General features: G+C 60.1%; 1 protein-coding gene across 16 annotated transcripts; it reads left to right on the forward strand.

Annotated features, from left to right (window-relative positions):
- The first annotated feature begins 5,582 nt into the window (after nt 1–5,582).
- On the forward strand, nt 5,583–13,237 carry KLC3 (kinesin light chain 3). Of its 16 annotated transcripts, none has more exons than XM_070224623.1 (13): nt 5,583–5,713; nt 8,299–8,564; nt 9,028–9,258; nt 9,546–9,615; nt 9,979–10,198; nt 10,599–10,686; nt 10,758–10,859; nt 11,297–11,470; nt 12,121–12,211; nt 12,291–12,328; nt 12,412–12,530; nt 12,697–12,760; nt 13,012–13,237. In XM_070224623.1, exons 2-13 carry the CDS (start codon nt 8,307–8,309, stop codon nt 13,081–13,083), a joined length of 1,527 nt encoding a protein of 508 aa, XP_070080724.1. In that variant the 5' UTR covers nt 5,583–5,713; nt 8,299–8,306; the 3' UTR covers nt 13,084–13,237. The 16 variants fall into 16 exon arrangements, with proteins under 16 accessions (XP_070080724.1, XP_070080727.1, XP_070080730.1 ...); XM_070224626.1 differs by having other exon boundaries at nt 12,294–12,328; XM_070224629.1 differs by having other exon boundaries at nt 9,549–9,615.
- Nucleotides 13,238–13,313: the final 76 nt, after the last annotated feature.

A 13,313-nucleotide genomic window follows, 5' to 3' on the forward strand; every position in this document is an offset into this window, starting at 1 on the left:
AGCAGGACCCTGCGTCCTGAGCTCTACCCGCCTTATCTTCTTTGAGTCTCATAGGAAGAATTGGTGTTGGGGAGCAGGATGACCCCCATCGTACATCTTTCAGCCCCCTCCCCAGAGCCCGTCAGTCTCCAAGGCCTGTCCATCCCTCCTCCTACCCTCCATCTCCTCCGAATTCTCTCCTGCCCTGGTCTTGCCCCCTCCCACCTACAGAACCATGCTCCCTGGACGTGCTAGCAGAAGGTTAGCAGGGACACTGATTGGCCACTCTGCAGTCCCCACCACAATAGTTGACTCTTATGGAGCGCTCCTATATGTCAAGTGCTATGCTAAGTACTTTACATATATTAACTCATTTAACACTCCTGACAATGAGGCTCAGAGAGGTCAGGTCACTTACCCAAAGTCACACAGCTGGGAAGTAGCAGAACAAGACTGGACCAGATCATCAGTCCCTGAGCTTGTATTCGTAACCTCTTCCTGATCCCACCTCTTCGTGCTGAAGCCCCATTTTACAGAAGGTGGACACTGAGGCTGCAAGAAGGCAAGGGAGTCACCCAAGCTCACAGCCAGTATTCTGGAATTCCAGAGTCTGTACTCTTTTCCCTTCACCCCCAAGGTCCTGGCATTGCAGAGCAACTCTGCTCCCAAACTCTCCCTTTTTCCTACCACCTCCCCTGTCCCTGTCCCTCCTCTGGGGATGGGGCTGCCACCTCCAGGAGAGAGTCTGGGAGGTGGCACTCCATCCTCATGGCCCACCACCCCAGAACTCTCTCCTCATCCAACCCCAAAATTCCTCTCCCAGTCCTTGTGGTCTATGATGCCAAGTGATTCAGGGAAGATGAGTTGTAAATCACAGTCAGCCCCAGAACCAGAGCCTTAAGGACCTGCCCACTGCTTCTTGTTCCCTGACAGCAAGGCCAGGCCTGCTGCAGCCCTGTAACCAACTGGACGTCAGGCCCATGTGGTGGTGGGGCCGTGGAAGACAGGCAAATGAGATAATCTTTCATGACTCCCCTTCCGTCCTGCCCAGTCCCTCCAAATCCATTGTTATGCATTTGGCTATATGTTTTCCTCTAGGTGCTGCTTTAGCTGCATCTCAGTTTTGTTTTGTTTTGTTTTTTGGTTGTTTGTTTTCACTTTCTGTTAACATTTCAAATTTACTCTTTACATTGAAAATGTTATATTTGGAGCATTTGGATGATCACATTCATTCATGTTTTAGTTTCTTAAATTTACCTTTTTGTCGAGGTATAACTTACATTCAGCAAAGTGCCCAATGAGAACAATGAACTTTTATATATGTGTCCATCTGAGTAAGCTTCACCAGGACCAAGCACCTGGACAGCTCTCTCATGCCCCCTCCCACTCAGTGTCCCCTCTCTTCTCCAAAGGGACCCCTATCCTCGCTTTTAACACCATAGATCAGTCTTGCCTGTGATTCAACTTCGTGTAAATAGAATCACACAGGCTGTCCTCTCTTCTGTCTGACTTCTTCTGCTCAACATTCCGTCTACTGAGATTTGTTCGCATGGTCACAGGCAGCAAGAGAGTGTTTTTAGTAGGTTTTTCTATAGAGCAGTCTGATGACTGGTCACTTCTAAATATTTTCTAGTTTCTGTTCTCATTTCTTCTTTGTCTGATGAGTGGCTTTTAAAAAATCTTTTTATGTATGAATGGACAAAAGATGAGATGTCACCTAATGGGATAATATGTAGCTGTGAAAAGGGGAAAAAGCTAATCTATATGTAGTGCTCTGGAATAATTGCTAAGAGCCTGAGTCCATTCGGGCTGCATAACACAGACAGGGTGGCCTACAAATGACAGAAATTTATTACTCACAGTTCTGGAGGCTGGAAGCCTGAGATCAAGGTGCCAGTGGGGTCGGGGGAGGCGCCTCTTCCAGATCCCAGACTTCCTCTATCCTCACGTGTCAGAAGGGACAGGGGAGCTTTTTGTGATCTCTTTTATAAAAGCATCAATCCCACTCGTGAGGGGTCCACCTTCGGGACCTTGTCACCTCCCAGAAGCCCCTCATACTCACTGAACCTAATGACAGTTTCGGCTCTCCCAGAAATGGAATCCTGGGGCTGGCCCCACGGCCGAGTGGTTGAGTTCACATACTCTGCTTCAACAGCCCAGGGTTTCGCCAGTTCGGATCCTGGGTGCGGACATGGCACCACTCATCAAGCCATGCTGAGGCGGCGTCCCACGTGCCACAACTAGAAGGACCCACAACTGAAAATACAACTATGTACTGGGGGGATTGAGGGAGAAAGAGTAGAAAAAATATATAAATAAATAAAGACAATTTTTAAAAAATGGAATCTTAAACCCGTCCATCAGGAACCGCCTGATCAGCCCTCCCTCGGTGTCTGCTTGGCAGACCCCTGATGTCCCCTATCAGGGAAAGTGACCTGAGAGTCACCAAGCTGCCTTTTGGCCTAACACACCCTCCTTGTTCCTGCTCCCTTCTTGTAAGTCCTTCATTTTGTCCTGCTCCTCGAAGCTCCTTTCTATCGGCTAGATCAGACGCTGCTCGATTCAAATCTATTTTTGCTCAAATAAACTCTTAAAATGTTTACCGTGCCTCAGTTTATCTTTTAACAATATGTGGACATTGTATGGTGTGGGCCATGCAGGGGAGGTCTTTCTCATGCCGAGGCCGGGTCACAAAAGGAAATGTTCAAGGTCGAAGCTCAGAACTGGCACAGCGTCCCTGGTGCCCCTCGGCCATTGGCCAAAGCAAGTGGCATGACCACACCCAGTGTCAAGGCCGCCGTCCCCTCTCCCTCCGTGGGTAAAGATTTTTCTCATTTCTGTTTTTTTTAAATGGGCACCACGCTCACACAGCCACACACGATCCGTGCCCGTGGGATGCCTCTGGAAGGATATCAGAAATGGGTCATGGGGGCCGGCCGGGTGGTGCAGCGGTTAAGTTTGCACGTTCTGCTTCTTGGCGGCCCGGGGTTCGCCGGTTATCCGAACTGTTATCCCGGCTGCGGACATGGCACCGCTTGGCAAGCCATGCTGTGGTAGGCGTCCCACGTATAAAGTAGAGGAAGATGGGCATGGATGTTAGCTCAGGGCCAGTCTTCCTCAGCAAAAAGAGGAGGATTGGCAGGAGATGTTAGCTCAGGGCTGATCTTCCTCAAAAGAAAAAGAAAGAAAGGGGTCATCATGTTTGCTGGTGGGAGTGATGTCTAGGGACCAAGGAGAGACTAGTCTTCTGTTCTCTGTGACATTCTTTCTGACAGCGCATTACTCTGTAAATTAAACAAAGGCGGGGGAACTTTTAAAAAACTGGCCAAGAGGTGAAAATCAAAAAGGCCCCAACCCATCCGCCCGTTTTCCTGACACGGCAAACTGAGGCCCTCAGTGAGAGGACAGGAGTTTTGTTGAGTGCCTTCTTGGCTGTGGTCTGGGGCAAGGGATTCCTCCTCTCGAGCCTCAGTTTCCCCATCTTTAGTTGGGGCTAGCAATAGTGCCTACCTCTGGGGTCCTGTATGGACTCCGGGGCTCTGCTACTCCTTGGCTGTGTGACCTTGGATAAGTCACTTGACCTCTCTGTGCCTCATCTTCCTTACCCGTGGAACAAGGATAATCATAGCACTGACCTCATCAGGTTGGTGTGAGGACTAATTTACAAGCCTTGGCGTAAGGCCCGTCCTGGGTAAGAACTCAGAAACTCCCGCCCTCACTGGTGCTGTGCAAAGAGCTTGGCGCAGGGCCGGCCTAAAGAAACGGCCACCTTCTGCCTTTATCTCATTTAATCCTCAACACTGTGCTATGCGATGAGTGTGACAATCCTGGCTTAACAGACAGGGAAATACGTGCTCAGAAAATCATTGCTTGCCCCAGGTTACACGGAAAGGAAATGGCGAGACCAGGATTTGAACTCAGATCTAGCTGGCTCCGACCCCCTCCCACCGCCCCCCCCATCCCCACGGCGTGACCACCCGCTGCTCAGTGCTAAACCTTTTAAAGAGATTACTCGTTAATCCCGCAACAGCCTCGCAAAGTAGGTTACCCTTGTGAGTCCTGTTCTACAGAATAGGAACCTGAGGCCCAGAGAGGTTAGTTCCTGGCTCAAGGGTCACACAGCCAGCAAATGACGGAGCAGGGATTCGCGCCGGCTCCAGTCCCTGTGCTGCCTTGTAGTAAGCCTGTGGCAGATCCAGAACCAACGTCCAGTGTCCTGAGGCCAAAACAACGCAGGAGGGGGAAGAGGAGGGACTCAGTTGCTCCCTTCTACCCCGTTCCCTAGAAATAAGCTGGAAAAGTGAGAGTGTGCATGGTGGGTGGCGTCTTATTTTCCGACAATCAGTCAACACCCATTCTCCGGAGTGCCTTCTCTGTGTTCAGCCTGTGCTGCGTGGCCCTGGGGACACAGTAGCGGGTGAGACTGCCCTGGTCAGTCATCCCCTCCTCGGACTTACAGTCCAGTGCGGGAGGCAAAGCCATCCTCAAGACGCTGAGGACCCAGAGAGGGCAAGGCTGGGATGTGGGAGCCCAGGAGGCTGCAGGAGCCGGGAAGGGGCGTCTCATCCAGCCTGGGGTGGTCCAAGAGGGCTTCCCGGAGGAGGAAGCATCTGCCCTGGGGCTCGAGGAACTGATGAGTAGAGAGCAGGTCGGCGGCTGCTCTGAGGGAGGCCGAGGAGCCGCGCGGGGTCTGGGCCTGGTCCGCGGGCCGGCAGCGCCCTCTGCTGGAAGCATCCTATGTTCCTATATATCCATGTGCAGGGGCCCGGCTACCGTCAGAGTTCGGGAAAACTCGCATTGAACCGAATTCTATGCCGCGCGCCCAGCTTTAGCCGGTTTACGTTTCCAGGACTTGATTCATTCATTCAGTCATGCAACGAACATTTGTTGGGCACCTCCTTTGCGCCAGGCTCTGTTCTAGCGCTGAAGATAGAGCGCGGACCATCCAGAGCCCAGCCCTCGGGAGCGGACTTTCTAGCCTGGGAGAAGCGATAACATCACGCCATCGGTAGCTGGCATGTGCTAAGTGTTTCCTATCCATGTATGAACTCACTCAATCCTCGCCGCCTTTGACTATCTCCATTTTCCAGATTAGGAAAAGCGGGAGGCACAGAGAGGTTAAGTTCCTTGCCCAAGACCTGCACAGCCAGTCTTGAAATCAGATTTGAACCCGGAGCCACTCTTTAGCCATCACGTCACCTCGCCAAGAACGTGACGTAACATTATAATGTGCTGTGTGACCTGAAATAACATTAGGCCCTGAAAAGTTTCGTGAACCAAATCCAGCCGAGAAATGAGGCATGTTTGGCGGCGGAGGGTGTAATTTAGAAAGGGGGCAGGCAAGGGAGGCCTCTTGGAGGAAGCGGCCTTTGAGAAGAGACCAGATAGACGACGACAGCAGGGGGCACGGCCAAGGCAAAGGCCCAGCGGCAGGTCATCGGTCTGGGAGCCAAAGTTTCCAAGATTCCGAGTTTCCAAGATTCCGGCTTCGGTTTCAGGCCTTGAGCATCCTCGGGCTCGACGTGCCCCGGAGGCCCCGGGCTCCGCCCGCTGGTCCCGCTGTTCCCGCCGGGCCCGAGGTTGGGCGGGGCCGGCCTCACCTGGGGGCGTGGCTCCTAGCCGCCCCGCCCCTCGGAGGAGCCGCGGGGGCCGAGTCGCGGGGCGCCGCCGGGAGCGTGGGGCGGAGGCTGGGGGCGCAGCCCGGGCGGCGGGGTCCCGAGCCGTCGGCGATCAGGTGGGCGCGGGAGTGCGGGGCGGAGTCCCCGGGGACCGCGAGGATGGGGCCGGGGCGGGGGGCTGCGCCTGGCGCACCCCTGGGCCCGCTGGCCTGGCGATGGGGACGGGCCTTGGAACCCCGGGACGCCCCCTGCCCGCCCTGGGGCTCCCCGGGTCTGGAGGCCAAGCCGGGGGCGCGCCCCCTCCCCCGAGCGCAGGTAAACAGCCGCGCGGCCGGGGCGGGGCCTCGGGAGGGAGGGGGCTCTTGTGACGGCGCGCGGGGCGGGGCCGCCGCCCAGGAGCAAGTCGCGTGGTTTTGGGGGGCTGGCCGAGGTGGGGACCTCTTGCCTGCGAGGGGGTGTGTGTGCATGAGAGAGGGTATGCGAAGCTCCAGAGTGTGTGTGATGGCGTCAGGTTGCGGGTATGGGTGTGAAAGGGAGATGCACCGTCGGTGTCACCCTGCGAGGGCACAGAGGGACCCTGTGAATGGTGTGGGAGTGTTTCGGTGCTGTGAAAATGTGGGCGACTTCTGATGGTGTGTCTGTGATGCTGGCGGGGGGTAGCTGTGTCTAGCAGGATTAGGTGTGAGTGTGACCAGGCGGGTGTGTGGCTGTCTTTCTACCTGGAAAGTGGGGTGGGTGGGCCGGTGTGTGGAACAGCATGGATGTGTGCGGTGTGACTGTGATGGTCATTGTCAGCTGGGTGGTTGTGCGCACGGGGCCGAGGACGTGAAGGGGGGTTTGCCGCTGGGGGCGCTGGATGAGGGTGGGAGCTGGTGTGTATGGAGGGAACAGCCCAAGGGATGCGTGGCTGTGACTGTTACCAATTGTGGCTGGTGGTATCCGGCTGTGGGTGGTGTGTGCGAGGCTGTGTCTGGAGCATTTGGCTCAGCTGTCTGAGATTGTGGGTGACGTTGTGGGAGGTTGTGTACGTCGGCGGAATTGTGTGAATGATGGTTGTGGTTGTCAGAATGACTTGATGAACTTGTGTGATTGTCTTTGTTTATGGGGCTTGTGTGTGTGGCTAGGTATGGTGTGACATACGTATATACACACATATCTACATAGGGAGAGAGACTGATAGTGATCGAGAGCCTGCCGTGTGTAAAATCCGCAGGATTACACGCCTGCCCTTACTGTGTATCTGAGTGTATGTGATCGTGAGTGTGCGAGCGGGTGCAGGAACCGCCGGGTTGCTTCCGGTGGACACAGTGGAACTGCCGCTGTGCATCTCCACAGCCATCTGTGCCGTGGGCACCCACTTGTGACAGCATAACATGATCCGAGTTCAGGGGTCATTTGCATGTCCGTGGATCTGTGTGTGCGCCACATACGTGCAGGAGTGTGAATCCCCAGCTGACCTGGCAGGGGGTAGGGGGTCTGGGAGGAAGTGGGGAAGATGGGGACGGGGCCACAGTGAATCCGGGGGGGGGTGTGCTTGGAGAAGGCAGATGATGGAGAGGTGACTGCTTGTGGGACCGTACGAGTGTGGGACAGGGCGTGTGTCATGGCGACAAGTACAAGGAGACAGTCAGAACGTGAGTGATTTTGGAGTTGGTCGTATTTTTGAAGATGAGGGGGGAGAGAAGGAGTTTCTTCATATGTTGCCTTTTATTTGTGAAAGGAAAATATACCTGAGTTGTACTTCGAAAATTGGAGTGTACAGGTGTTATTTCTGAAAGAAGAATGTGTGTGTCATATTTCTGACGTAAGAATGTGTGTGGTGCGTTGTGTTTTTAAGACGAGAGGGTGTGCATTGTTGAGGTCTATTTCTGAGAGGAGAGTGTGTGTGTGTGTGTGTGCACACGCGCCCCAGAGGCATCACCAGGGGCATTGACCTTGTCACTCACAACCACACGAAGTCCCACAAATGAGACCCCCACCCAGTACAATCTCGGCCTCAGAACCTCAGCTGTCACACGGCCAGGATGATGACATCCATGGGCCACGCCTGCCACACGTGTGTCCCAACACGCCTTGGGCTGGCTGGGCCTGTCTGCAGTGGAGGGCGGAGCCCCGTTCCCTCTGGATCTGTCAGCTCCCCAGGCCCTGAGAGCCGACCCATGGGGCCCCCTCCCTGACTGCCCCCCCCACCTGGAGGCCTCCTCTGCTTCCGGCCCTCCAGCCCCTTGGCCCTCTCCTCCTGCCCCACCCCCAGTGGTCTGACTGGTTCCCAACAAAAACACCCTAAGAATGAGCTCACAGAGAGGCCGCCGCCTCCACACGCCCCGCCCTGCACGCTGGCAGAGGAGGGCACCTCCAGTCCCGGGTCCCACAGCCGGGACTTCTGGGCCGGGGTGTGTGGGGTCCTCGGGGTGGGGAGGGCCAGCCAGGTGAGCTGCGGGCAAGACCGCGGTTGCTTCCTTTGGTTAATTACACACAGTGGGGGTCTGGAGTCACCCTCAGGGGACAGGCGAAGGTGGCCTAGAACATTTCCAGTTTCGGGGAGGCCAGGATGGATGTGGGACGGGGTGCTGGCCGGAGTGAGGAGAGCACGGAGGCAGAGGGCTGGCCGGGATGGGTCCTGCTGGCCGGGATGGCGCGGAGGCTGAGGGGCCGGCCTGCCTGGCCTGGCAGTGATTCCCGGATCCCACTCACCCTCCAGGAGCAGCAATGTCTGTGCAGGTGGCAGCCCCGGCAAGCGCGGGGCTGGGCCCAGAGCGCCTGAGCCCTGAGGAGCTGGTGCGGCAGACGCGACAAGTGGTGCAGGGGCTGGAGGCCCTGCGGGCGGAGCACCACGGCCTGGCCAGGCACCTGGCGGAGGCCCTGACGGGACAGGGCCCTGTGTCTGGCTTGGAGCTGCTGGAAGAGAAGCAGCAGGTGGTGAGCCACTCGCTGGAGGCCATCGAGCTGGGGCTGGGCGAGGCCCAGGTAGGAGGGGACCACCTGGGGGGAATGGGGCTCGGGCCTGGGGAGGCCCAGGGTGAGGGGGCAGCCTAGGGTACAGGGAGGCCTAGGTGAGCCAGGCCTGGGTGGGGGAGGCCCTAGGCCAGAGATGGGGTCCCTGGGCTGCACTGGGGGGTCTTTGTATGTGACAGGGACCCCTGTACCAGCTGGGGTCCTTCTGTAGAACTGTGGATCCCGGGGAAACTTTGGGATCACATGGGTGGATCTGATGGGTCCCTGAGCATACTTTGTGTGCCTGGGGGAAGTCAGAGGGGGCCCTGGGAGCCTCTGAGCATCTCTGGAGCCACACTGGAGGGGTCTCTGCAGAATCTGGGGGATCTTGGATAGAGTGGGGGTGCCCTGGCTTGACTTGAGGCCCTGGGCTGGGCCAGGGGCTGTCCGACAGGGTAGGGACCAGGCCCCCACCTTCACCTCCCCACCCTGGCAGGTGCTGCTGGCCTTGTCCGCGCACGTGGGCGCGCTGGAGGCCGAGCAGCAGCGGCTGCGAGTGCAGGCCCGGCGGCTGGCCCAGGAGAACGCGTGGCTGCGGGAGGAGCTGGAGGAGACGCAGCGGCGGCTGCGGGCCAGCGAGGAGGCCGTGGCCCAGCTGGAGGAGGAGAAGAGCCACCTGGAGTTCCTCGGGCAGCTGCGGCAGTACGACCCGCCCGCGGAGAGCCAGGTGCCGTGGGGCCGGGCCGGGCGGCCCCCAACCCTCCCCCGGAGCCCCCAGTGCGCTGGACCCTCCAAAGACCCCCCGCTCCTCTGTAGAACCCCACACCCGCAGCCCCACTCGGACTTCTGCAGAAGCCCCCCAGCTTCCACGAAGCCTGCAGACCCTCCGCAAGCCCTCAGGGGACCCCCGAGCCTCGAGACCACCTCCTCCCTCAAACCCTGTGGTTTGGGACCCCAGTCTCTGAAACATGCCCCCAACCCACATGACACCCCACTTTCTTGTCCTCGCTGTAGCAGCCTGAGTCCCCGCCTCGCCGAGACAGCCTGGCCTCCCTGTTTCCCAGTGAGGACAACGAGAGGAAAGGTGGGCGGGGGAGCCCAGCCACGGAGGGTGAAAGGCCAGGCTGGGCAGGGGCTGCTGGACCCCAGGCTCTCTGCGGGGGCTGGGGGGTCAGGGCAGGGCATCAGGAGGGTGAAGCAGGTGGCTGTGGGGGGTGACGGCGGGCAGGTGAGGCTGGAAGGTGTGGAGTTAGGCAGGCCCTGGTGTCCACAGCCCCACGGGCCAGTCGACGCCTGTGACCCCATCTCAGGAGCCAGTGCGGGGCCCAGGGTCCCAGGGGCCAGGTGGGTGGCGAGGCTGCCGCAGCTCTGGGTAGGGGAGTTACCCCCTCATGAGGGGCTGGAGGGGTAGGAGGCCTGCCGTGTGACTCGGTGCCCACCACCCCAGGACCTGAGGCGGCGGGGGCCGCAGCAGCTCAGCAGGGTGGCTATGAGATCCCAGCCCGCCTCCGGACCCTGCACAACCTCGTGATCCAGTACGCGGGGCAGGGCCGCTATGAAGTCGCTGTGCCGCTGTGCCGCCAGGCCCTGGAGGACCTGGAGCGGAGCTCAGGCCACTGCCACCCTGATGTGGCCACCATGCTCAACATCCTGGCGCTGGTGTACCGGTGAGGGCGGCAGCCGGCCAGGGCTGGAGGGGGCAGCAAGGGCAGGGACCTGTTGGGTGGAAGGGGGGGACCCTGGTGTCCTGCTCTGCCGATGTGGGGCACCCGGTGGTGGGGAGGGGGGACAGATCCACCTAGACCAGGCAAAAAGGAGTCAGAGGATGGACAACAGAGACCCCAACAGAGTGGGGAAGAGACGTGGGGTGGCCAGAGGCTTGGCAGCGATTTGGGGGTACAGGGACCCTGTGTAGACCTGAGTGTGGGGGGACCCAGAAGGAACCCCTGAAGGGTGCCAGCCATGCTTGGTTCAGCCAGGTCCCTGGGCCTGCCAGGATGAGCCCAGGCCGTGGCCCCTGCTACCCCAGCCTGGCTGACCACCCCCCATTCCGGGGTCACCCCACAGGGACCAGAACAAGTACAAAGAGGCCACCGACCTCCTCCACGACGCCCTGCAGATCCGGGAGAAGACGCTGGGCCCCGAGCACCCCGCCGTGAGTGGGGGCCCGGGGGGGGGGGTGCTGGGGGACTGGCCCTCCCCTGACCTACCTCCCTGACCCCACAGGTGGCCGCCACCCTCAACAACCTGGCGGTCCTCTACGGGAAGCGGGGCCGATACCGGGAGGCAGAGCCCCTGTGCCAGCGCGCCCTGGAGATCCGAGAGAAGGTCCCGTCCCCCTGCCCAGCCCCAGGGAGCCCCGTGTCCTGTGTGGCCCTTCCCATTTCATGTTGTGAGCCCCCAGTCCCATGACCCACCACCCTGACCTTCTGTGAGCTCCACTTGATCCTGACTCCTGACTCTAACCCCCTTCTCTTACGACTCACCTCATATGCCCCCACCATGTCCTGACCTTCCAACCCCACGTGACCACCAGCACAGCCCCATCCTAACCCTGTACCCCGTGAGCTTCTGGACCACCATGACCTCTGACCTGTGAATCCCCAGTTTGATGGTGCAACTTCTGCCCTTGGCCCCGCCCCATGTAACTAACTGTCCGCTCTGATCTTTTAACCCCTAACTCGTGACCCCCATCGTGGCTGCTGGCATCATGTGGCCCCCCCAATCCTGGAGAACCCCAGTGACTTGTGACCCCATGACCCCAGGTCCTGGGCACCGACCACCCGGATGTGGCCAAGCAGCTCAACAACCTGGCCCTGCTGTGCCAGAACCAGGGCAAGTTCGAGGCGGTGGAGCAGCACTACGCCCGCGCCCTGAGCATCTACGAGGCGCTGGGCGGGCCCCACGACCCGAACGTGGCCAAGACCAAGAACAACCTGGTGAGGGCGCGGTGCGTGCGGCCGTCTCCGTCCTGGGGCCCCGTGGACTGACGGGCCGCACCGCGGGGAGGTGCCCACTGGCTGGAGGGTGGGATAGCACGGAGCCCCGCCTCTGCCCGGCCCTCAGAGAAGGTGTCCCCTAAGACTCCAAGCTGGGCCCTGACTGCTGAGGTGGCTCAGCGCGGAGGACAGAGAAGTCAGGAAACGGGCGGGTGGGCGGCGGCCAGAGTGAACAGCTCCCGGGGCGGAGAAGCTGGAGACTGGCGGGAGACAGCACGGCGATTTACTGGGCCACTGAGCCCCTCCTTAGTACTGTCCCCTCCCGTCCAGCGCTTAAAGGACCCCAGGAGGTAGGTGCTGCCCTTGCCCCATTTTGCAGATGAGGAAACTGAGGCACACAGAAGTGGTGTCACTGGCCCAAGGTAGAGCAGGGAACGGGCTGAGCCGGGAAGTCCCCTGCCCTCGGTCACCCAGGTGGGGGAAGTGGTGGCCCCGGGCCCCAAACCCCCTCTGCTGTAGGGCGAGGCCTCGAGTGCGGGGTGAGCCCAGGCTCCTTCCTGGGGTCGGGGAGGAGGGGTCCGGACGCAGTGCCAGGGCCTGGGACGTCCCCAGAGTTGGGCCAAGATGACCCAGGCCACCCCCTCCCCCAGGCCTCAGCCTACCTGAAGCAGAACAAGTACCAGCAGGCGGAGGAGCTGTACAAGGAAATCCTCAGCAGGGAGGACCTGCCCGCCCCTCTCGGTGAGCCCCAGCCCCGCTGCTCCCCTCCCCCAGGGGGCTCCTCGGCGTCCCCACTGCAGTGTCCCCATCTGTTCCCCAGCAGCCCCCAGCACAGGCACAGCCGGTGACAGAGAACAGGTAAAGACGGGCTTTGCTTTGGCTCCCGGGGTGGGGATGCGGACTGGATGGGATGGGGGCTGACCGGTGTGCCCCGGCCCCAGACCCTTCGCCGGAGCAGCTCCTTGTCGAAGCTCCGAGAGTCGCTCCGGGAGTCGATCCGACGTGGAAGCGAGAAGCTGGTCTCCCGACTCCGAGGCGAGAGGGCGGCGGGGGCGGCCGGGTGAGTGTTGGAGCAGGTCGGCCTAGAGCCCTGACATCTGCTCAGGAACCTTCCACGGTTCCATCTGCCCTGTGACATGTGCGATGGGACCTGGTGCCGGAGAAGTCTTCCCCGGGAGGGGCCAGACGCTCCTGGACCCCCCGTTACCCCCACCCCTCCCCTGCAGGATGAAGAGGGCCGTGTCACTGAACACGCTGAACACGGATGGTCCCAGGGCTGCTGGGCCCCAGGTGAGGGGCAACAGGGGCACCCGAGGCAAGGGAAGGGGGGTGACGGGCTGGCGTGGGGAGCCAGGGGCTGGAGGTTGCAGGTGGCATGGCCCCGAGGACAGAACGAATGGGTTTACTGGGGGAAGAGGCAGGGGGATGTGCGGACAGGAGGATGAGCAAGCTGGCCACCAGGCTGCTGGGGTGGCCCTGGTGGCGACTGGAGTAGAGCTGTGACCTGCCCCTCGCCCACCCTTGAACCATCCCGTCCCCAGTTCCCCAGTCGGCACCTGAGCGAGACCCCTCGGACCCTCAGCACCAGCACCCAGGACCTGGGCGCCCGCTAAAGCCGGCAGGACCGCGTGGCCGCAGCCTCTCAGGAAGACTGGAGGGGGATGGGCGGAGGGTCTTCCATGTCCCCGCCTCCGGGGGGCACCCAGTGTATCGGGCGTGCCTGCTGCCCTCTCCTCCCGCGATTAAAGGCTGTAGAGTCGGCAGCCAGCCACGTCCGCCTGAGGTTTCCTGCAAGGTCCTCCCAGTAGCTCCCCCGAGCTGGGACCCAGGGCCAGTAAGACGC

The sequence above is a fragment of the Equus caballus genome, chromosome 10 (genome assembly GCF_041296265.1).
Source record: "Equus caballus isolate H_3958 breed thoroughbred chromosome 10, TB-T2T, whole genome shotgun sequence".
Lineage (NCBI taxonomy): Eukaryota > Metazoa > Chordata > Mammalia > Perissodactyla > Equidae > Equus > Equus caballus.

Coding starts and splice junctions, on each gene's coding strand:
- KLC3 (XM_070224619.1), top strand. CDS start 5,813: ATGGGGACGGGCCTTGGAACCCCGGGACGCCCCCTGCCCGCCCTGGGG. Junction 12,329..12,411: donor CAGCCGGTGACAGAGAACAG/GTAAAGACGGGC, acceptor CCCCGGCCCCAG/ACCCTTCGCCGGAGCAGCTC. Junction 12,531..12,696: donor AGGGCGGCGGGGGCGGCCGG/GTGAGTGTTGGA, acceptor CCTCCCCTGCAG/GATGAAGAGGGCCGTGTCAC.